This window comes from Salminus brasiliensis, chromosome 19 (assembly GCF_030463535.1).
Source record: "Salminus brasiliensis chromosome 19, fSalBra1.hap2, whole genome shotgun sequence".
NCBI lineage: Eukaryota > Metazoa > Chordata > Actinopteri > Characiformes > Bryconidae > Salminus > Salminus brasiliensis.
In genome coordinates this window covers 19651455-19675659 of record NC_132896.1, presented here as the reverse complement: position 1 = coordinate 19675659, position 24205 = coordinate 19651455, and the positions used below count along the sequence as shown (strand labels likewise).

Genomic DNA, 24205 nt, shown 5'->3' with positions numbered 1-24205 from the left:
CACTGCTAACATGATCATATACACAAATCTTTCTTTTATGGATATAGTTTGCATAAATATATAACTGCCTTGTCTGTGTTGATGAGGTGATGGCCAAGGGTGCTCTTATCCCCCACCTCCCTATAGCTCTGTGAGTGTGTGTAAATGTGTAAGGTAAAGGTGCATGTATTTGTCACTGTACAGTGTACACCATACAGTGAAATGTGTCCTCCGCATTTAACCCATCTGGTAGTGAACACACACTCACACACGTGTTAGGGACAGTGAGTACACATCCAGAGCGGTGGGCAGCCAACTCCAGCACCCAGGGAGCAGAGAGGGTAAAGGGCCTTGCTCAAGGGCCCAACAGTCCGGGAATCGAACCCACAACCCTGTTATCAATATCCTGGCGCTCTAACCACTGAGCCACCACTGCCCCACAATTTTAAGTAAAATTTATATCTGTTCCATTTTAAAGTTTGACTCATGGTCATTTTTTCTCTTTTGGGATTGTAACAGTCATTCATTAGGACTGGGAGTTTCCATAGGGTTTATTGTAATCTAGCTTTGGTCAATTACCCAGCAAATAGTTTTGAACATTTCTTTACATTTGATATCACATACCAAATATCTACATACATATATATAGAATTTATAATCGTATGTAATATTATAATAGTACAAAGGTAATTGTAATTACATTAGAAATTAGATGTTGTGAATATGCGCACGATGTGCGCAGTTTGGATGAACCCGACGCTGCTCCCGCAGGCCCTGCTGTTTTCTCACGCTGATGTGGAGGTGCGATGCTAATGCTAACCAACATGAAGCGGTAAACCCTGTCGACAGCTCGCTGACTGGCGGCGCGGACAGTCCGGCGCTAAATACAGCCTGGAAATAGTGTCTTCAGTTGTCAGGTTGGAGGATGTTAGGGACAGCTCGACTTGTAAAACGTTAGAGAGTCGGTCTACATTCTCATTCCTACTCAGGAGCGGTGTGTGTGTGTGTGTGTCGGTCTGTCATTTTGTTCGCAGCCTGCTCGGACTTCTCTGATCACTGAACTCTGGCTCAGCAGCTCTGTGGACACAAATGAACAACACTGCGGTTTGACGAAGAGCCTCTCATTCTGTCCGGCAGAGGTTGGTTTTGCAGCGAGGTAGCGCTGGCTAGCTCCCTGTAGAGCGTTTCATTGAGCCGGTATCCCGGGCTGAAGGCCGACACGGGTGAACATTCCGGGGTGGGGACTGGAGGAGAAAACACTGGGAGAAAGAAATATCCCTCCAGACTCCGCAGCCTGCTTGCAAGCTAACTGGCCGTGTAAGTCAGCGAGAGACTGGAGTATATGGAGAAAAACTAACTGGCGACATACAGTATGGATCCTTCCCTCGGACTCTGCGAGGAGAAATGTCTGACAGTATCCTTTGGAAATTGCTGCGTCCATGTGTGAACGCAGTTGACTCTGGTTACAGCGGCTGGAAGCTGGCGCTCGTTAGTTATCTAGTTAGCTATAGCTGTCTAGCTAGCTGGCGCTAGCTCTAGCTCCATCGATGTCAGTAAGCTAGCCTGACATCCTGATTATAGATGGATTTAAATCCAGCTCACATGTGCAACTTTCTGTTTATCCCTCTCAGGTAGCTGCTAACACATCCTCGTTCTGTTGTCGTGTTAGCTATATCCCGCCCCACTGGCCTGCTTACTGTAGGTTTGGCTTGCATTTGAAGACAGTGGCAGTACCATGTATGTGAAAAGAATGAATAATAGAAACATTGACCCGCATCTTAAACCTGTTTTGTAGCTGCAGGATATAACTAGACCAGAGACTCCCTGCCTTGGTATTCATCACCGATCACAGCAGCTAGCTATGTAATCGGATCTTAACTACAGGACAGGCGACTCTCTAGGAGCTGTGAGTGGCTTCCTGTTAAGCATTCCTGTTGTTTTGACATTGGAGGGGTTTTTTTCTGTCTGCTGTGGGAATAGACATTCAGCTGATGAGTTAACTTGATGAATTAAAACATTTATAATTGATTTATATCAAGAATCAAACCACAGTTTAAGTGAACTGTGTAGTTTGTCTTGCAGTGACCCCTCCATCAAACAGTGGCAGTGTGTTTACATACAGAGAGAGCTCTCACACTTTACAGGCATGGTTCACATGTTTGCTGTCTGATGTTTGCTTTTTTGGTTTTGCTCTGCAGCTGCAGGGCTGATGTGGTGAACATGTAGAAACCTTTGTCAGCTAAGTTTTTTTTTTGTTTGTTTTTTTTTTTGTTTTTTATCTGCTGTGAACTTTATTTTTGTATTACATTAGCATTATAGCTCCAGTGCCAAACCAAAGAAGTGAATGTCAGTTACCTGACCTGTATTCTCTGATCGACTGCCATTTCAACCAGTTCATTGAACCATTCCATACCATTTAAGACCAGTCCAACCATACTGGTAGAGTGTTGTTGATCAGACCCCCCCCCCCCTTAAACTTTTCCCTTTATCCTCCACCACGTGCCATTGACTCCTCAATTGCAATGTTCAGACGGTGAGGGGGCATGAGCTGAGGGCTGGCCAGCGAGAACCGAGACTCCTCTCTTTACTAGAACGCTCAGGACAGTTTACGTGAGTATCTGTTCCTCAAGTCTTACAACTATTACATGTATCTTGTTTCTCTTTGCAGTACATCTCCAGCTGTGTGTGGATATCTTTTATTAAATGAGCAGCTTGAAGCTCTCTTAGGCCCCTGCTTGTTGTTGTTGTGTTCTGTTGTGTTTTTGCGACACTCTTTTATTCTTATGCGCTTAGTTTACTTGTCTCACAGACTATTAAGCAGTCTTAAAATCAGGTGTTGTTCGGTTATGCTTTTAAAGTGCCCTGTTCATGTGTAATGATCCTCTTTATTGCCGCTGATTGCAGGCACAGTCTCAATTTTGGCATTGTAGCTAACTTCTCTGGAGCCGGAAAGAATTTGCTCATTTGTGGAAGTGCTTTGGTTGCTATAGGTGTGTCAGACTGTGTGCAGTGAGGCAGAGGGTGTTTACCAGGCATGTTTGTAAGGCTGCACAGGCTGTGTGTGAGAGGCAAAGAGGGAGAGTGGCTTCCTGGCCTGCCAGCATGCTGCCCATTATCCTGCATTCCACCGTGGTGTCCTAAAGCCTAATAAGCCTCACATGAGCACACAGACTCTCTAACTGCATTAAAAGTGTACACACACACTGAGCCTCGCTCTGGGCTGAGGAACAGTGCCATGAGGTGTAGAGGGTTACGAGCACTGGGTGTGCAGCAGAGTGAAGGCCTTGGGCTGCGAATGTGGTCACCAAACAATAGGCACAGGGAACCGATACTGGTGTAGTGTACTCCTTAAACAGAATGAAGGTTGGGTGGGGGGGTCTTTTTCTTTTGTATGTATATTTTTATATAATAAAAGCCTTAAGCAAGATGAATTGGTTGTGTTGCTGTCAAAGCTGGAAAGTGCCGTTCTAGATGCTTAACATGGAATTTTTCTTGTTTAGGCTGGTTTATACAGCTGGGAAAGACAACAACAACAACAGGCATTCTGTTACAAATCCTATCTTTTAAAGTGTTGAAAATGAGAAAAGTTGCAATGCAGAGTGCACAAACTGCATTGCAGAAAGGAGATAAATACAAAGAACAGAAGTTTGCCTTTAAAATAACGTTAACATTTGTTGTTGTTTTAGTGCATGCTTTTATGCCCGTGGCATTTCCTGTAGACTGTTGTTGCATAGGTTTATTTTTATATATATATATATATATATATATATATATATATATATATATATATATATATATATATATATATATATATATATATATATATATATATGACATGGCTGCATCTCTAGAGCCTCTTTTAGACATGCATGGTAATCCAGAACTCTCCTGGACATAACCCAGAGGAGCTGTAGGTGTGAATGGAAATCATATGTTTTGGACATTACTCCATTACAAAGTCCGGCTAATGTCTGAGGTGAGCCCATGTGTGATTAGAGCAGGTAATTGTTCACAAAAGTCAAAGTGGGTCATGCCGTACCTCATCTGTGTGCTACACAGGTGCTGCCCCTTTGCCTAATGCACATGGAACAGTTCCTGTAGTGGGAAGCAGAGACAGACGTTCTTCCGCTGTAGATGTGTAAAAAGTCCAGACCTGATTCTTAGCTCAGGTTGTGGGATGGGAGCTGTTTGAAAACTTTCCTTTAGAAAAGCTGACTGTGAGAGCTGAAAACAGTGTTGTCTCCTCAGTCTAACTATTCCTGTTTACTATGCTGGTTGTTGCTGCGTCCCAATCTACCCACTTTACATACTAGGTTAACAAATGCACTCTTTCAGAAAAATACATAATATACATAATACAATGATATTTAATCACCACAGTACAGTGCCACACAGTGAGTTTTAGCATTACTAAAAAACAGCTGTGGTTGGCAACAGCTGGCTTGGCAAATAGTACGCTAGCCAATTTGGCTACCACAAAGAATAAAATACAGTACAGTGTGGCACATTGAATGTGCATGCCTTTATAGTACAGAGGAAAACCGAACTGAAATTGGGGCAAAAATACAACTGATTGATTTCAACGAGCCTTATCAGTGACTGTAGTAAAATCCTGGACAGCGCAACATCTCTGAAAAGTGAAGCCACCACAGGTCTAGTGCCTCTGCTGGCTGATGCACTATGACAAAACAGCTTGTTTTCTATCTTGATTTTCTCCTCTAAACTGTCTTTCTATCTCCAGTGTCTAATTCCAACAGTTCGTTGTCCTTGTGCTAATACTGGCACATTGTTTATTTTCCCCCAGAAATCAGTTTTTACAACCATATTCTGCTATATCATAAGAGGGAGCATGAGGTTACACATAGGAATTAAGTGATTGACATCCTTGGCTGGAGCAGTCAGGACCTGTGTTTTGCCCTTTCTCCAGCTGAGTTGTAGTCTAGCTGTTGGGCAACTAGCTAGTTAATCATAGTATTATTTATCATTTCTTATAACTGGTAAATTTGTGAAAAACTGAACTGGACATCCAGGGGGAAATCCATTTGGCTTCTGGTCCTTTAGGCTAAGCTGTAAACTGAAGGCAGTCTGGGACATGCTTGGACTGGGAGTAGGGTCTACCAGTCTACTAGTCTACCAGTGACTCTGGCTCTGCCTCTGGTCTCTCTCCCAACTGTCATTGGGCTTTATTCAATGAGTGCAGCAAATTAAAGATACAACAGAGTAGCATTTAGTGAGAAATACTTAGTGTATAATAAAAAGGCTTCTTAGGCTGTCTAATTCCACATCCCACAACGTGACGTCAGTAAGTAACCATTTCTTAATGAATAACTCCATAACCATAATCTGAGTGTTTAATTTGATTGAGTTGGTGCTGTAGTTTAAGGCTGTAGTTCTGTGGTTTGTAAAAGCTGAGGGCTGTTTTTGGGGGGATATTTAGGTGTAAAGAGAGATCAGCAGCAGGACAGAGTTTGTAGTCTTGGCTCCAGTTGTAAAGGCACTGATTTCCCCCCCCCAACCCACAGTAATCAGATTTCTGAAGTTTGAGCAAGTCGCAAGGCACACTTGTAAGTGACCAGTAATTAACCCTGCATGCATTTATTTAGCCTGCTATGTTTGTGCCTTCAAAAACAAACTTTACGACCTAACGTTGTGCCTGCGGAGATGGTTAACATGGAAGGAGATGGCTGCAGTTAAAGTATGCTAAGTTTTGGTTTAGAATGGCACAAAATGGATAAATATGGAACAACTACATAAAATAATAATATTCTACATAATTATGACATATTGTATTTGCTACTGAACAACCTACAACCCAACTCATCACAGACACATCACAAATTGATATTTCTGTATCACGTACTGTAGTTATAAGGTGCAGCCATATGATTCTGACAGGATGGAGGATATATACATGAATGTCACATGAATGTGATCTGTAGGGAACAACTACAAGAACAACTGAGATTACTCATCCTGCTCGCAGTACAGTCCGTGGAAATTTCTGTGATTGTTAGCTAGTACTGAGAGTGAAATACAGCTGATTACAGAGGCTGATTTAAAGTGTACTGGGTTCTACTGTCAGCATTTTGTACTTGTAATGCTTGCTCTAGAGTGAAGTACTGGAGTACAGAATCATTTGATATTGTATAGAAACATATCAAATGAATGAATTTTGTCTTTCAGGTTGGGTGTTTTGGCAAATCCGGAAGCAGTTGTGTCCACCCCAGTGCCCCAATTGTCCATACCTATTAATGGGCACTTTCAAATGGTTCGAGGTAAGTGCCTGCTATACTGCCTGCAGTCCTTCAGAGCTTTGTCTGTATTATCATTTTTTTTATTTATGTTTTGGTTATGGTGAGTGGAAAAACCTGAGCATGATGACAAAAGCAGCAGCTTATCCTGCCTTAATCCTCTTATTCATTGACATTGAAAGTGATCTAGTATTTGCTAAACAGAGCAGTTTTTAAGAGTTTGAAAGTCCCTACCCCCGCCTCCTCATAAATTTGAAGGTAAACATTTATTAGAGAGCCTGTAGGAAATGTTTTCTCTACAGTAGTCCAACCCCTAGCAACCTTTGCACAGTGAATTCGGAACTCCCTTTAACGCCTTTTTGTATTCCTTTCTTCAGAAGCTGAGGAGGCTCTTCTCATTGACATTTCAATAAGCAGTAAGTATAATCAACGAAGTTCTGTCCTATGTAGTTTTTAAATAGTATTTATAAGGTTGACAGTGATTACAGTTCTTGCCAATATGCTTCCTTTTCATTTTAGTAGTTCTTTCTTTGTGTACCCAGTCTGATTTCTATCAGTAACCAGCTGATGAACATTACCTATATTACTTGTATATTGTACCTGTTCAAAAAGCACCTATGCCTCCCCCTTTTCTCTGGCAGCAACGGTGAAAATCCGTATACGAGGGGAACGGACTCCGGAGTTGTTACTGGAATTGCAGGATGAAGAGCGAACGCATACGTTTTTCCAGCAGGTGATGAAGGCTAAGCAGCAAGGTGAGAATACTCAAACTCGCTTGATTATTTAGCAACTCCCGCCTTTTCTTACTCACCAAGGTCATTAACCTGAACAGAGGCATGAGCTTTCCAGGAAAGTGTGCTCGTTGGAGGAATTTGACCTCAATTTGATGTGTTTTTTTTTTTTTCCTGTTATGTAGCTGGAATGCTGTTCTGTTATTTCATAGGAAATCAGTTTTTGCTTGTTTGAGGCTGTAAGAAAGAGTTCTCACATTCATGCCAAATAAAATGTTTTTTATATGTTTCTTTCTATAGTAGTATATTAATATTATGAGTTATTATATATTCTACTGCTGTAATTGTTGTATGTAGTGGTGATACTGCTCTGCAACGATGCTTGGTTTTAAACAGGTAGTGGGATTACATTGTTCTGCATATAGTGTTCTGTATTCTGTGTACGTGAGGTAAAACCAGCCATACAGAGCCGGAGTCCGGTACAGTTTGAAAATTTCCCTAAACGGACATACCTGCTACACACCTGGTAACAGTGTGCCGAATTGAATCAGGTGTGTTTGAACAGGAAAATGACTGTTGCTGCACTAAAACTCTCCCGGACTGCAGATTATCACACACAGATATTTGCTGTTGTCTTTACCCTGTAAACGTCTGTGTGCTGTATGCAAACAGTGTTTCATGTCCATTCAAATGTGGAAAGCATTTAAAGATCCAGCATATTCTGAAAGGCTGCAGTGTGTGCTAAATTGCAAGAACTAAGGGTGTTCTCATTAGTAGATGTTGGTGTTAACTGCAGATGAGTCATTAGCGTGGCACAGTGTGACAGTCATCGAAACTCTGTGCCACGGTTCTTCCGTTTCCTCTGAATAGGGCAGTCCATCCGCGTGTGGTTAATAATCTGCGTGTCACTGTTTTCTCAAGAAACCTGTTGGCCCCTCACGTGTTTCAGTAATTTTGAGGTCATTCTTAATTAGATGCAGAAGATAGTATTGTACGTGGAAGCTGAACTGATCTGAAGAAATGAGTTGAGGAAAGGAGGGATATTTTCTTTTGTTTGTTCTTTTTCTTTCTATAAAAAGACCCAAGCTACAGAACCTGCTCTTCTTGTTTCCAGCATCCAGTAAGCATTTTTACCCAGCTTCTAGTGGTTAATCTGTTAAAAGCAAAGGTCACGAAAAGCTGCCGTGTAGCAGCAGTTCTTACGTCAGTGAGCCCTTTTCCAGACTTGTTGCTGTCTTTTAATTTGCTGTCTGTCCTTCGTCAGCTAGTTGTTTTGTGTAAACAGGTGTCATTAAAACAAAGATGTGGTTTTAAGATATGACATTTAATTAATCACTTCTATCATGTCTGATATGATTAATAGCGGTCATGACGTGTCTAAAAAACTAAAAAACTAAATAATAAATAATAGGGATACACCAGTCTGAAACTAGGATCGGATAGCGGCCCGAGACCAACAAAATTATACGGTATACAAAAGATACGGTAAAATATTTTTAATAAAATGCCATAACACGGAGCAAAGTACAGCACTGGTTTTAATAAATGTCTGCAGACATGTGTGCTTAGTAGTTCAATCTAGTGGCTGAACAAGGGACTGCTGCGTCCTTGTCAGTACTGTATCACTATTTTTACAGAGACCTGAGAATGTTAATCTATGAAACCTGTTGCATTCATTTTGTCAGTGAGTTTCTCAATGAAGAATTAGCTAACAAAAAATCTATAAATGTTCTGTTAACTAGTAATTGTGGTAAGTTTGACTAATGGCATCATCAATCTTTTTTCTAGTTGAAGGTAAAAGTTCACTACCGAGAAAGATAGAGCCTGTTGTTCCTGCTCCTGTCAAAGCCCCTCTCCCAGTCCCTCCTCAGAGAGGCACCTCTAAACCAGCAGTCAATGCCTCCAAGAACTTGGTACAAGGCAGCACCAACAACAGCACTATAGGAAAGCCTTTAGGTACTGGACAGTAACAAATTTATTTATTATTCTCTGAATCATATGATTCATTTTAAGTGATTTCTCAATTTATTTTGTGGTATGAAAGATGGATCCAATCAGTCATCTGCCAATGTAGACAATACTGTTCTTTTCCCCCAGATTCTGCCAAACCTGGAGTCTCGCTTGAGACAGATTTTGGTTTTGAGAAGCTCAACCATGTTTCCAAAGTAGAAGAAAAGAAGAACCAACAAAACCGTTTAGTTGCTCAGAGGGAGCCTCCCCCCGTACCTCCCCTTCCTCCTCGAAAAGGGCCCTCCTCAGCTGCTTCTGTAGCCGGCCCACCTCCCAAAGATAGACCACCTCCCATGCAAATTACCACACCCATCAGACAAGAGTAAGTATTAGAAATCTTAATCCACTTCAAAGACGATTCTTCCTATGTTAGTGGGTTTAGCGTGATTAATTCAGTGTTCTGGTCCTACAGGTATAGTCCCGCTTTAGAGCGATCCAGCTCTTGGTCTGACAGTCCAACAACACACAGTATGAGGCAGGCTATGTACAGTAGCCAAGCAGGTATGAGAGAGGGTCTTCTTAAATACCGCTTGGGCAAGAAGGAGAAGGAGTATGTGGACATCCACAACTTCAGGTTAATATTGTTTCTTTGCCTACTACTGAAAAATGGTTCGTTTTAATTGGTACTGCCTTATAGTTCTAACTGTCTTCTCTCTTGTTTCTTAGATTTTTTGCAGGCACATGGAATGTAAATGGTCAGTCCCCTGATAGCAGTTTGGATCCGTGGTTATGTTCCGACCCCGAGCCTCCTGATATGTATGCACTGGGGTCAGTATCCAGAATCTTCACAGTTAATGACTGCAGTATGACTGGATTTTGCACGCGAAAGCTTGAGTAGCTTGAGTATTTGCCTAAATTTTAGTACTTTTCTATGAATTAAACTATCTGGTGCTGCAGGATTGATCACTGTGCATTATGATCTCTTTGAATTGTTTTGTAAGCACGTTATTGTGAATTTGATAGATTTCAAGAATTGGATTTGAGCACTGAGGCCTTTTTCTACATGGACTCATCCAAAGAGCAGCAGTGGGTTGATGCAGTTGAGCGAAGCCTTCCTCGCAAAGCCAAGTATAAACGGGTGAGGGATTGCAGACTAAAGCTTCAGTTTCAAAATCTGACGTTTTGACACATCTGTTTTGCACCACAGGCTTTATTGCTGCCAGTAGTAATCATTATTTTTTGCTGTTTTGTTTTGTAAGTAGTGAAACCCAGTATTTTCACAACATAAAAAATTAAAATCCTTGGTGTGGCCTGTCCAAAAGTTTGGGCAAGGTAACCCTCACCTTTCTGTTCGATATCTTTCTGCCCCCCTGTTCTGTTCTGTTCATAAATGATATATTCTATGATGTGAAGGTCAGGGCACTGAGAGTGCCATTCTGTTGTAGAGGTTATCCTCTTTACAGCTTCAGCCTTTTCACAGTTGCGCATGACATTTGCATCCAGAATTTGCTGGTGTTCTGTAGAATCTATTCTTCCCTTCATCTGTGCACTATGGCCAATGCCACTGGTGGCAACACGACTACAAAGCATGACCGATCCAGCCCTGTGCTTCACAGTTTGAAATGCAGTTTCTTTTTCTGCAAACATGCCTTTGCTGATTGTGGCCAAAGAGTTGTTTTTACTACATCAGACTACAGTACTTGTTTCCAAAATCATCTGGCTTCTCTAGATGTTCTGTATTGTACTACAAGTATGGAATTTTGTGAGAAGAAAATATTTCTTTCTTAAGACTCTTCTTTAAAGATTGTGTTTGTGTAAGCAATACTCCACAGTGGAAAAGTGGATCTCACGCTTAACTCCATTCTTGCTTTACCAGCATATTGGTAGTTCTGTCTGAAAGTTTTCTCAGTCTTCCGGAGCTAATCTTAACCTTTTCCGTTCTCCAGAATGAGATTTCTTTAAAATGATCTGCACTGTAGAAACCATAAGCTAAAATATCTCTGCTGTCTTCTTATAGCCTTTCCCTGCCTTCAGGACCTCAGTTACTTGCTTTTTCAGATCGTCAAGCAGTTGCTTAGAGAAGCCTATGCTTAAGTGTTCGTATAAGGTTTAAAGAGTCAAGAGTTTGATTGAGCTGACAGTTCTTAAGTACAGCTGGTTACATGCCTCAGGCCTGATTTTGCTATTCTGAGACTTTCTTTGCTATGCTGAGTGTGCCTGAACTTTTGCACCAAGAACTTTTTGGCCAAGAGCGACTGTATGTCTGGCCCTGTGTAACTAAATTTTATAAGACCTTCATGTTGTTGTCCATAGGTACGCACTATCCGGTTGGTGGGTATGATGCTGGTGGTATTTGTAAAAAAGGAACACAAGAACCACATCAAAGATGTTGCTGCTGAGTCTGTAGGAACTGGCCTCATGAATAAAATGGTAAGTGCATGCTTGTACAGGCTGTGGTTTGTCATGACAGGAAGTGTTGTTTTTATATTTATAATAGTTTTGTTGTTGTTTATTGCTATCATATAATTGAGCTAGAGAAAAGAGTTGCTTATCTGTGCACAATTATAGGGAAACAAAGGAGGTGTGGCAGTGCGGTTTGTATTCCACAACACCAGCTTCTGCATTGTCAACTCTCACCTGGCGGCCCATGTGGAGGATTTTGAGCGACGGAACCAGGACTACAAGGACATTTGTGCCCGCATGAGCTTTCACCTCATGGAGCACCCACCACTCAGTATAGTCAAACATGAGTGAGTTACCTGAACCCTAATCGTTCTCTTTATATTAATCATGTGACTTATCTTTATTTATTTCACAGATGTTCAGACACAAGATGGCTGCCGTCTCTAGACTAGTCAGATATGAGTGAGCTTATATGTCTCACATGTTTACACATACTACACAGATCAAAAGTCTTCAGCACCTAAGAAAGTTGCTTAAAACCATTTATATATGATTTTTTGCTTGTAATAACAAAAAATAAATGCAAATAAAGCAGCCAAAAGTCCATATTTTAAAATGAAACATCTTATGAACTTAGAAAAACTACTCATAATGATTTGGCCTTTTTTTTCCAAGTAGGCCTTTAGGTCTGAGATATTCTTGTTGTCATGCATGCACAGCAAGGTACTCAAATAATCTATGATGTTTAGGTCAGGGGATTATGGTTGTGCTCATGGCCGCTGCGTCAGAGAACTTTATTTACTTAGCTGATGGTTCCCAATTATAGTTTGACATGCTTTAGGCCTGATTAGCTAATCAAGGTCTAAGACCTCATCAAAAACCATCTGAGCCTTTTGTTTGTATTTGGGTGTCCAAACTTGACACAAATTGTATCTGAATTTCATTTCAGTTGTCATTTCATAATGAATGGACCAATAGAAATGCTCTATATTGATTCTAATTGAAAGTTAGGAAGATATTCCCTCTCCTGTACAGCTGCCATTTTGGAGATATGAGTTTATTTTGGCAAAACAGAGACAATGTGTTTGTATTTGTGTAAATGTTAAGTATTTGTGCTCTCTCTCATTTACTTCAGTGTGGTGATTTGGCTGGGAGATCTGAACTACAGACTGTTTGTATATGATGCTGCTGAAGTGAAGAGGCTCATTGCGGATAATGAGCTGCAGAAGCTCCAAGAGTGTGATCAGGTAGGCACGTAGAAGGGAGTGTGTTTAGTGTTTCAAAATAAATCGTAACCTAAAGGAGGGAAGTCGCTCTGAACATAGTAAGTTTATAGCTTCTCAGTTCTGCAATCCCTCTCGGAACTCTAATTCAGTCAGCGAGTGGAATCCCTTGTTGTTATTGTTCCTGTTTCCTTTTTTATTATATTTTTACACCACAGTCACGTTAGAGTGGTCTGAACTGTACAGAGATTTCCACTATCCTTTAGAGTGCCACTTCAGTCATACTTATTTTCTCTTTTGTTTTTCAGCTGAACATCCAGAGACAAACGAAGCGCGCCTTCACCGACTTCATGGAGGGGGAAATCCATTTCATTCCGACTTACAAATATGACGCAAAATCAGACAGATGGGATTCAAGGTATTACTGTAGCAAAACCCCACTTTTGGCTTCAGATTTATAAGTTTAAGTTGACTGACCGTCAGTTTTATTTGTTGTCTTTGCATTTTGATTCAGTGGGAAGTGTCGGGTCCCAGCTTGGTGTGATCGTATTCTATGGAGAGGAAACAATGTCAAACAGATGCACTACCGCAGTCATATGGAGCTAAAGACCAGTGACCACAAACCTGTCAGCTCTCTTTTCAGCATTGGGGTGAGATTCAGTCTGCTTACATACCATTTCTTTTAATCACGTTTTAGATTTTAGATGCATCTAAAGGATTAACACTCAGCAGCATGCTTTGAAAATTATCCTGAATGTGTGTATTTGTGTGTATGTGCGTGTTGCAGGTGAAAATGGTGAATGAGCAGCGCTATAAGAAGGTATTTGAGGAGATAGTTCGTGACATGGATAGGATGGAGAACGATTTTCTGCCCTCTCTGTTATTGACTCGAAGGGAGGTGAGTGACAGGAGCAGCAGACAGAAGCATACATCCTCACATGCACACCTCACACTCCTTCGATCCAGTGTAAGTGATACCTCTGCTTATCAGCATTAGATCAATAGTGGTTGCATCCTGCAAGATTTTCTCTGAAACTAAACTTCCTCTACTAAAACTGTCTTCATCATTTGTTTCATATAAAGAGAAGCTAGAGGAGTATGAGTGAAAGTAAAAAGCAGTTTCATTATCAATAAAATGTGGAAGCACATACATAAGTTTAGATGAATCAGCATATCACTGCTATCCATTTTTAGTTTTCTCCATTGTTTGAATGTAGTAGCTGCTATGTACAGTGTGTAAATAATTCAATATGAATGGACCAATTGAAATGCTCAAAATGTACTTGGATTCAAATATTTTACATTGACTTTCATAGAAAGTCATTCATTGCCGTTAGGTTGGGTGTCGTTTTGGAGATGTATGTTTTTCATTGGACAGCGACAATATGTTCTTATACCCCTGTAAGAACCTCTTTTATGTGCGAGTACCTTCACCTAACCTATGTTCTGGCTTCTCATCTTGTGCAGTTCACCTTTGAGAATGTGAAGTTCCGTCAACTGCAGAGGCAGAATTTTCGGATCACTAATGATGGCCAGGTGCCCTGTACCTTCGCATTTATTCCCAAGCTCACAGACTCTCAGTATTGCAAACCTTGGTTGCGAGCTGAACCCAGTGAAGGTCTGCTGGACCCTAGTAAGTGACTATCACACCTATGACCTTTTTATTGCGTTTACTATGTTTGTGCATGTGATCAATTGCTTTTGGCATATTTTCAGTGTTACCAAAAAACATTGGGACTCCCTGACCAACCCTTCTTATAAAGAAATTTCTTGTTAAGACCCACTTATACCGTTTTCACAGAGTTCCGATATTCCTCAGTGTTTATTTATTCGAGATTTGTGTAGTGCAGTGGGATCCATTGTTGTAAGAACAAAGCTGTGAACAGCTCTGCAGTTTAAAAACACCTCATGAATCTGACAGACGTTTTTAGGATGCTTAAGAACAAATTTAAAAATCTTAGGAAGCTATTGGTGGTTAAGGTCTGTTGACCACTATTCAATTCAAAGGGCTGTGATTTCATTTCTAAAATGATTTTTAATCTTTTTTCTATACAGGATTTCTTTTATTTTTGTTCCCTCTCCCCCCCTTTCCCCTCACTGTGTCACTCTACCCGCTACATATGAAGCAAAGTATTTGTAAAGATCCTTAATAAATATTTTCTTCCAACATATTATTAAAACAAATGGAAGTGATGTGGCAAGTCAACTGGACGGTTCTGCAGTGGGGCTGTGGTGGAAAAACACCTTGACACATATATTAGCAATAAAGCACAACAGAGTTTGTATTCTCTTTGCTCTTTCTGCGTTTGGTAGGTCATTGGCAGGCTCTGTGGTCATTTGGTTGGCAGCAACGAAAAACTCTTGGTGCCAAGGATTTGCATTTGTATTCAGTGTCTATATGTTTGTCGTGACAAAATTTGCATATAGTGTGGCTCTTGTCCAGGTCTTTTTTGTCTTTGACTTCATAGGAGCCAAAGTGCTTCTATAGGCTAGCTTTTAATGCAGAGGGTATCTGTTGGGTGTCTTGCTTATCCACCTTGGGTCTCTGTCTGGTACTGGCATACTGTCTAGTACTGCACTTCTGCACTTCCGAGGTTCCCCTTTTGCATTTAGTCAACATAACATCAGTATGAATTAACATTTGGAAAATGTTGGTTGATTTGTTTCCCCCTAGTATGTTCTACTGTTGGTCGGTGTGGGGCTGTATATTGTGTCATTCTTGTCATTGCAGTGTACACATGTGCAGAAGTCACATCGTAGGATGTTCACAGTCACATAAAAATTCATTCAAACAGGTCATGCTACAACTTACTTGAGAGGGAATATTTACATTGTTCTCATTTTCTATAATGCAGATAGGTAGATATATCATTCATTTCAGTCCAATCTTGTATAATGAGCCCATTATTAATATCATGACAGGTCGCTTTATTGACATCTGTCCGTTATTATTTTCAATCCGTTATTGAAAATAAATTCCTGTTTTGTTTTTTTATTATTATTATTATTATTATTTGTTATATCGCAGTCCGTTTTAATCCAGCATTGTGCAGCCCTAGTTCTAGTTTTTCCTCTTTTGCAGACGAGTACATTGACATCACCCTGGAGGTGTATGTGAGTAAAGACTCAGTAACTTTGCTCAATTCCGGAGAGGATAAAATTGAGGACATTTTAGTGTTGCACCTGGACAGAGGGAAAGACTACTTCATCACTGTGTCTGGGAACTACCTGCCCAGCTGTTTCGGAACCTCTTTGGAGACGCTGTGCCGCATGAAGAAACCCATCCGGGAAATCCCGATCACCAAACTCATCGACTTGGTGAGACATAGACCACAATCACAGGCTTTTCAAAACTGCTGTTTACAGGGTGCATGATTCGTTGCATTTCCAACTATGAAAAATTCATAAGTCATATGAGTTCATATCAGATATGTAAATTCGCTGTTCATTTTAAATGCCACAATTATGCCTCTTAAAACATTATGAAATGTCAGCATACCTGACATAACAGTGAGCCAGTCCCTAAATCATTAGTCTATCCAATAGCTGTGTTTTCATAGTAGGCAGTTGTTGGGCAAGTACAGGAACCCAACATTCAGAAATTGGCCTAGGATATCTATTTTAAATAAAAGCTTCCCATAAATGTAGAAACGAATGTGCTTGCATCAGGCTTTGGTTTCCAGTAGTAGTGGACAGTCACTACAGCCTTGTTTCGAGATCACCTAAAAAAAATGAGGAAGCAGCATTTTCTCTGAAAAGCTTTCCTAAACATTACAGCATGTTCGCTATCTTCTAGTCATCATTCAGCACATTCCCACTGTTCTCCATATTACTCTATCTCTACATGCACTTATTATCATGCCATTTTTCTATCCACAGAGGTCTACCTCACATCTATCCTTGAGATTGTAGTAGATCTTCTTGAAATAATTTCTTTCGTTTCTGCTGATCTGCTTCTCTGACTTCTCGCTGGTGGAGAGGGGAAAAGTGCTTACCATATCTTATGCAATACATCTCACTGGTTATGCAATTTCTCTGTTGTCCTTCCTTTCCTCTTTTCATTCTCTGTGCATTGGCCACTCCTTTCCAATCAATGACTCTTGGGGACTGCATGATACCCAGGGGGAGGATAGCTACATGGAAAAGGTAATGTTCTGTAAGGACTGCTGCCATGTTTTAGCCTTAACAGCCCCAATACAGAAGTGCGTGCGGTCAAGTTTGGTGTCCATGTGCGTCTACATGTGATTTGCTTTCATGTCTCGCATGCTTGCTTATGTGGAATCAACCTGCAGAAGTCTACTGCAAATTAATACCTCCTTTAACAGCCATTCTCCTCCCTCCACGCCCATGAGAACCCGTTTAAAAACATTAGTCCAGCTCAGTGTGCTGCTCAGCTGCAAATAAGAGTTTATGCTCTGACTCAGGCGTACATATCTCAGCCTTTTAGGTCATACTGCAGCTATTTCTCAGCAGCCACTGATGTAATGCCTCATTGAATAAATAGCCTGTAGGATCATAGAACTGGTCTAATAAATCATGGAGTTTGTAATTCAGGCTTTAGTATTCCTGAGTTTACAGAGGTTGCAGAGGTGTTTTGTTGGAACAGGTCAGATACTGTTAGTCCCACAGAATAAAAAGCTTGATGCCACGCTTCTTACAACAGCATGAACCTCCCTGAATCAACATGAGAATCTGTGGACCATCGCTTTTCTCTGTTTAAGTGTCTGTCTAGCTCAGGGGGTATCCAGTCCTGTTCCCGAATATCTACTATCCTGTAGAGTTCTTGGTTTAGCTCCAATCCTAATCTGACACCTGATCAGTTAAGGAAGGGACATCTAAATATTACAGGCAAGTATGTTGAATCTGAACTCTCCAGGGTAGTAGATCCCCGGAGCCAGGATTAGGCACCCCTGCTTGAGAATGTGTGTGTGAGAGAGAGAGCGATCTCATTCCCAGGGCTTATTTTTGGCCTTGTTTCAGAGTTTGCCTGGATCCGGTTACAGTGTCTAAAGGAATGTGATAGGTCTTGTACAAAATGGCCCTCCTCCAGTGCCACTTATCCCTGTAAATAATGTGTGACTCTCTTAACCTCTAATCTCTGATGTATGAAATACACCCCACCCCTTGAATCATGTATTAACTAAAGTAAAAAATAAATCTGATAAAAATCTGATCATGTTTGCTTAATTTTAACGTAATTAACGTTTATGCATTGTTCAGGAAAAGTCCCGGATGAACTTCCTGTTGGACAGCACTAACACAGAAGACAAACCCTTGAAAATCCCCAAGGAGATCTGGCTGCTGGTTAACCATCTTTTCACCAAGGCGTGTCAGCAGGTAAACGTTTTACCATCCATTGATTGACTTTGGATGATTTTTTTGGATTAAACTCCAGGATGATGAATAATTTCTGTCTAGGAGGAGCTTTTCCAGACCCCTGGCCTGCAAGACGAGTTGCAGAGTATCATTGACTGCTTGGACACTAGTATTCCCGACTCTATCCGTATCCTTTCACCTACCGATCAATACTATACCATTACAGAACTGCTGTGTCGCATACATTAAATTGTGGAGGTTGTATGTTGAATTAAATCTTTCCCTGTAGATCCCTGAATGTCCACTGCACTGCATGTTGCCATGTTATAGGACAAGCATCTGCAGTGACGTGTTTTTCTTCTTGTTGAAATACAATGCCAGTCTCTGCCAGCTTATTGAATGAGTGCGCTCCTCCTAAGTGCTCTGCCTAAGCTGTACTCTCCCACATAATTTAACTCCGCACTCTGTAACCTGGCTCCTCTTAGACTGAGTGTTTTTGGCAAAGAGCCTTAGAGCTTATTCTATCCTACTGTAATGGGGCTCGCACCCTCCGCCTTGCTCCCTTTCTTTTTCTCTTGCCTGCTTTACTCTTTCACTCAGCCTGTCTTTGCACATTAGCATGCATGTCCTCTCTGTCCAATTTGTCCTACATTCTTGGGTTGTGCTAAATGTCTCCATGGCAATTCGTCAGCTGGATTGCTGGATTGGGTGTTTGGTTTGTGTGTGTGGTCCCTAACTGTCTGTGTCAGCTGGCTGTAACCACTCAGTGGCTGAGGCGCTGTTGATCTTCTTGGAGGCTCTGCCTGAGCCAGTGGTGTGTTATGAGCTCTATCACCGGTGTCTCGAATGCTCACACGACAGCCGCCTCTGTAAACAGGTACACACACAAACGGCACATCTCACAGGTCCAACTGCTCCCTGCACTCAGAACCATGGTTCTAAATGGGGAAAACCTCTAGAGTGGTTCATTATTAATATGTAACTTAGTGATTGACTGTAAATCAGTGTACTTTGGTAAAAAACAAATAAACATTAATAACAAACAAATAAACATTAATAAGTCTATAAGTATAATATGCTAATAAGAGGATTATGACTGGGCAACAGGAAATTAGCTAGCAGGTTGAATGTTCAGAGCTTTAATTTTGCTCGAATATAGTAGTAGAATTGCGATTGCAGTTGTCAAACTTTTATATTCTATATTTATCTAATGTCTAATATCTAATATCTAACTGTCAATAACAAACAAATAGGATTTTAGAGAGGCTAACTGGCTAAATGTCACAGTAGCAATAGCTTCTAAAAGCTAATGGCACATGTTTGATTTTGGCGAAATACTCCACAAATGAAGGTTGATGTGGTAAAGACCCATATTTAAGGGCATGACAGTTGGATGTTGAACGTTAAGCTGTTAGGTAGATCTTGCTCTCGTTTTTTAGCATGCAGGCTGAAATAGCTACTTGTGTTCCACTGACAAATCGGGTGTATAAAGGCAAAGGCTTGCTTCTGAACAAGTAAAGTCTTGTGACTGGTGTTTCTGTGATGGAAAGACAGAATTGAATATAGTCTGTGGTGTGTTGACCAAAGTTATTAGTCTGCAATGCTATCGCTAGCATAATTGGCACCATTGTACTCTCCATAGCCCTGTTCAGCATTTAGCAGTTCAGTCTATGGTTTACCGCTAATTGGCTGATAAACACAAGCTTATTTTGTTTCTGCCTAAACTGTTCATTCCTAACATAGTTAACCAAAAGTTAAAGCAGGGTCATGGTTCAGGGATGCACCTGTTACATTTATATATTGTTGTTGCTAGAAATGAATCTTATCAAGCATGAATTATTGATCGAATTTTAGGGTGTTTTAAAATGTATCCACTAATTTTATATTATTAATTTTGGGCAATAAAATGATGGTTATTGTTTCTATTTCTGTTTTTAACAGTTAATATCTCAGCTCCCTCGAGCTCACCGCAATGTGTTCCGCTACTTGATGGCTTTCCTGAGAGAACTGCTCAAGCACTCGATTGACAACAACCTCACTGCCAATCTTCTAGGTCCGTCACTATCTCACTCTCGCTTACCTGCACTAACGTACTGCACTGCTATCATAATTGTTTTTTTGTTTTGTTTTGTTAAAGTTGTCTCAATTTAGTCTTTCATTTTGTATCCTCATTCAGCTACCCTCTTCGCAAGCCTTCTGATCCGGCCACCACCAAACCTTAGTGGCAGGCAGACACCAAACGAGCGGCAGAGAGCCAATGACTTCATCTTAGGATTTCTCATGGGCAGTGATGAGGACTGAGGAGCCATTCAGAGATCATAGGTCATACGTTCATATGTCCATCCAGTGGTGACCTGGTGACGCAAGAGAGTTTAGGGGTGTGTGTGTGTGTGTGTGTGTGTGTGTGTGTGTGTGTGTGTGTGTGTGTGTGTGTGTGTGTGTGTGTGTGAGCGTGAATGAATGGCATAATCCACTAGACATCATTGGACCCACCCCACACTACGATGGCTCATGGGATGGAAAGATGAATTGTCTGAATGACTGAATTGAGCCTCTTTTTGCACAGACACTGCTTGTTGGCTCTGGTGTGCTGTTCATCTCTTGGAGGCCTCCTTATTGCTGAAATCACGCCATTGTAGCTTGGACTGGTGTGGCTCTGAGAGCTTCAGTGGCTCAATACTTAGTCTGGCCTTGATGACCTTAGTCTGGCCTTTTTGACCTCTGGTGGGATGTTTCGATGCCAAAACCAAAAACTGTTCACCTGGTGTGTGTGTGTGTGTGTGTGTGTGTGTGTGTGTGTGTGTGTGTGTGTGTGTGTGTGTGTGTGTGTGAAATATATATATCTATATATTATACACACACAACTATAAAATATGTATGTTTGTGTGTTTTCACATCTGTACACAGATTCAGATGACTTGTACACTAAATAAGAGCGGTGAAAAGACTGCAGCGTTCTTTCTGAATGCTTTCTCCAACTGAACAGTCATAGCTTGAGGCACCTTTCATTCCTTCTCCAGGCACGAGCAGTGTGGGAGATGACCCTGTAACTGCAGAAAGACTGTCCCGCTTGGTGTGACTTTAGTGGGTAGGGGTGGTGTTTTCTTGAAAGGTGACTTAGACAATCGATTATCTTTTGGAGGCTTGCTTTCTGTGACCGTGTTCCTGAGTAATGGTGGTGTCTGTTGTAGTGTAAAAACTGTTTATTTATATATTTTTGTTCTTCCTAATCTGTAATTTTTGTTTCTGCATTGGGATCTCCTCAGAGCTCAGTAAGATCTCCTCCTCCATAATATACATTGGAATTTGCTTTCAGATCCAAGGTGACACTAGAGCGTTTGTGCTGGTTTAGCCTGTTTAGCTGGTGAAATCCTGTTTAGCTGGTAAAATCCTATGTAGTCTTCTAACCAGTACAGAAAAAAAATGCTGTTAGAGGAGCCCAGTGTGTTTCAGTCTTATCTCGAGCTACTGCATCTGTAACACACATTCGATCACCACCGACCACAATTTGACGTGTTTCCATTCTAAACTAACAGAAACACATTGACTCAAATCCCATGTTTAGCGGAAGCCAATGGGCTTTCATAGTTTCTGTCTGTGGTAATCTAATGAACGCTACAGAAGAGGCAGAGAGAGAGATGCTGTTGAAAAAAAACACTGGAGTGTTACTTTAAAACATGGTGACAGTGAGCCTTTGTCAAAACCTAAATCTCTACAATTCAGAATACTGTGGGGTGTGTGTGCATTTCAGTGAACTAAGCTCATCATGTTTCCAGTGGTTTACTCCGTAACCTTCTTTAACCTTTCTCTTTTGCAGGAAGTGTCATACCTCACTGATCTCTTACCTGATGTAAATGTGTAGTCCTGTACCTACTGGAGATTTTAATATAATGTCTCGTGTATTAATGTTGACATGTAACGTGTCCCCTGTCTTTTGTGTAAGCATTACTATACCATGTGTGCAATTATGTGTGTCATGATGGCTGTACACACAGTGCTCACTCACATACCCCTTAAGGGGAATTCCAGTTTTTCCCCCTCTTTAGTACCCTTAAAGGAACAGTCTAAAGGCCGAAAATCAAATTAACATGGAATGATCGGATTATCAGCAAACACGGCAAACCGTGACGGGTATCGGAAGTTTGCGTCTTTATTTAGGAACAGGAGATGCTAGGCTAATGAGAACCAGGCTTTAGGCTTTAGACAGTCTCATCTCTGTAAATACGTGGCCAAATCCATCTCATGCATTTAGATCTTCATTAGTTTGGTGCAGGCAAATCAGTGTGGTTGAGACAAAACCTGTCTGTAAAGACAACAATGAGCTGCTTCATTTTGAGGAACCAGAACCACTTTTAACCACATTGTTTTGCGTATCGTCCTCCAATTTGAAAGCTTAATAGTAAAGCTGGAATTAATTTAGTGGTAATAATAATAATGGTGATTATGTAGTTCTGGTTTTAGATTACTTGTTAAATGAAGTCTAACCATGCTTTACTAAATGTGGTAATCATTTTATGTTTTTATTTATTTTTATTTAACAGCTTGTCTACATAGCTTTTTGAATAATTTTTGAAGCTGGTAAATGAAGAGTTGGGCACGTATTTCCTGAAATGAGTTTGGTGACAGTCCACGGCCAGTGTTTCCTAGCATTGTTAGCCTAGCGTCTCCCATTGTAAACAAAAGAAGCAAACAGCAAATGATAATAAAGCATCAAATGTTTTGGGATTGAGTCAGGGTTAAGTCACAGAGCAGGTTAATTCAATTTTTCTTGCCAGACTGTTTCTTTAATAGTACAGAATGGTGCTCTGCCTGAACATTGAGACTATATATATATATATATATATATATATATATATATATATATATATATATATATATATATATATATATATATATATATATATATATATATAGTACACTAATCAACAGAAGCTGTCCCTTCAAGGAAGCTCTGTTTCTGTAGTCCAGTCTGTAGTAGGTCTTTTTAAACATGTTGTAAAAATGCAATGTAGTGTGCGACTTACAAAACGCCTTGACCGTTGACAAAGAACACATGATGTCATTGGCCTAAACCAAATCCGGCTTTTATTGACCAAAGGCCAGATACGTTAGGAAGGTGAAAAAAGTTGGAATTCCCCATTTTACATTGCTCTCTACAGTTTGTGCATCACTGTTTCAGTCAGGAGTCTGTGTTACTGCTATTATGTTATCTCTTGGGGTTTTTTTTCTTTTTCTTTCTTTCTTTCTTTCTTTCTTTTTTGGCGTGGCTGTAAGTGGGTGATTGTATTTTAGGCTATTCTCTTACTCACAATGTAACTTTGGGACTTATGGGACGTTGGAAGCCACTGTGCTCTGATAAACATCCAATGAGGGGTAGTGAAACCTGTTTGACGTTTAATCACGTCAGAAAATGAACAGTAGTATTTGTACAGAGAGCTGAGAATGTTCAGACGAGTACTAGAAACGCGTGGCTGATGTTATCAGACAAGCTGCTAGTGTCTGTCCCTGACTGGCTGGCATGAATTCTTAAAGCCCCATGTTTGTTTTGGCAGACATGCTGAAAATAGCATGGAAAAAAAGATGAGAAAAGGACTCAGCACATCCTCGAGTTTAAGTTTAGTATGCGCTCTTTTCGCCTTGAAAGCTCTCAACATGGCATCCTGTTAGTGTTCGAAATCCACAGCCTTCTGCCACTGGACACTACTGCTCTCCCACTCGCCCACTTTAAAACTGCCTCAAGCTCAGCCCTGCTGTTCTCTGCTCTGCCTGACCAATTAGCCATGTCTGGCGTCCTCGCAGGCCTCGGTCTGCGGCTAGGTTTAGTCACCCGCTGAGCCAGCCTGCTTGTTTTGTAACTTCCTCCAAGGCTGAGGCCATAAGTAGATTCCTGAAAAGGGCCTGGCTCTAGACTGCTGCTTTACTCAAAGCTTAAAGCACTTGCTCAGCATTGCCAGTGGATGACGTCTCTGGAAGGAATGAGCGCCATTGTTCGAGAGCCGGTGGAGCTGAGATTCCAGACGGACTTCTCATTCGCACAAAGTTTTTGGTTCCGTGAGGCTACCAGTCCCACTCCACGCAATCTCTGGGAGATTTTAATTGAAGCATTACTCACTTGTACCTTATTTTTGTTTGTTTTTGTGTGTTTTTATGTCTCATTGTGCTATGAGTTGTCCTACAGTAATGGTACAATATGCAACTGAATCCTTGCACATCTGTCATTTTTCTCCTTTTTTTGGTACTTTTAACTTATTTAATGGAAATAAAAATATAAAGTCCTTTCTTTGGGTTTGGGATTTCATTTGCATTAGTCTGTAAAAGATGCCAATTCATATTTCCATGTTTCTGTGAGACA

The 24205-nt window shown here is 40.8% G+C and overlaps 1 protein-coding gene across 2 annotated transcripts; it reads left to right on the top strand.

Annotated features, from left to right (window-relative positions):
* Positions 1 to 735: 735 nt before the first annotated feature.
* ocrl (OCRL inositol polyphosphate-5-phosphatase) lies at positions 736 to 24129 on the top strand. 2 transcript variants are annotated; one of them, XM_072663136.1, is made up of 24 exons: positions 736 to 1393; positions 2510 to 2589; positions 6163 to 6254; positions 6608 to 6646; positions 6872 to 6985; positions 8750 to 8917; positions 9059 to 9293; positions 9384 to 9545; positions 9638 to 9739; positions 9935 to 10049; positions 11225 to 11341; positions 11480 to 11661; positions 12450 to 12561; positions 12846 to 12955; positions 13052 to 13187; positions 13325 to 13435; positions 14005 to 14170; positions 15620 to 15855; positions 16660 to 16683; positions 17758 to 17874; positions 17956 to 18040; positions 18603 to 18730; positions 19795 to 19906; positions 20030 to 24129. In XM_072663136.1, the coding sequence occupies exons 1-24, from the start codon at positions 1352 to 1354 to the stop codon at positions 20152 to 20154; spliced, it is 2910 nt and encodes a 969-aa protein (XP_072519237.1). In that variant the 5' UTR covers positions 736 to 1351; the 3' UTR covers positions 20155 to 24129. The 2 variants fall into 2 exon arrangements, with proteins under 2 accessions (XP_072519237.1, XP_072519238.1); XM_072663137.1 differs by lacking the exon at positions 16660 to 16683 and having other exon boundaries at positions 737 to 1393.
* The last annotated feature ends 76 nt before the right edge of the window (positions 24130 to 24205 follow it).

Coding starts and splice junctions, on each gene's coding strand:
- ocrl (XM_072663136.1), top strand. CDS start 1,352: ATGGATCCTTCCCTCGGACTCTGCGAGGAGAAATGTCTGACA. Junction 11,662..12,449: donor CTCAGTATAGTCAAACATGA/GTGAGTTACCTG, acceptor CATTTACTTCAG/TGTGGTGATTTGGCTGGGAG. Junction 17,875..17,955: donor TCACCAAGGCGTGTCAGCAG/GTAAACGTTTTA, acceptor ATTTCTGTCTAG/GAGGAGCTTTTCCAGACCCC.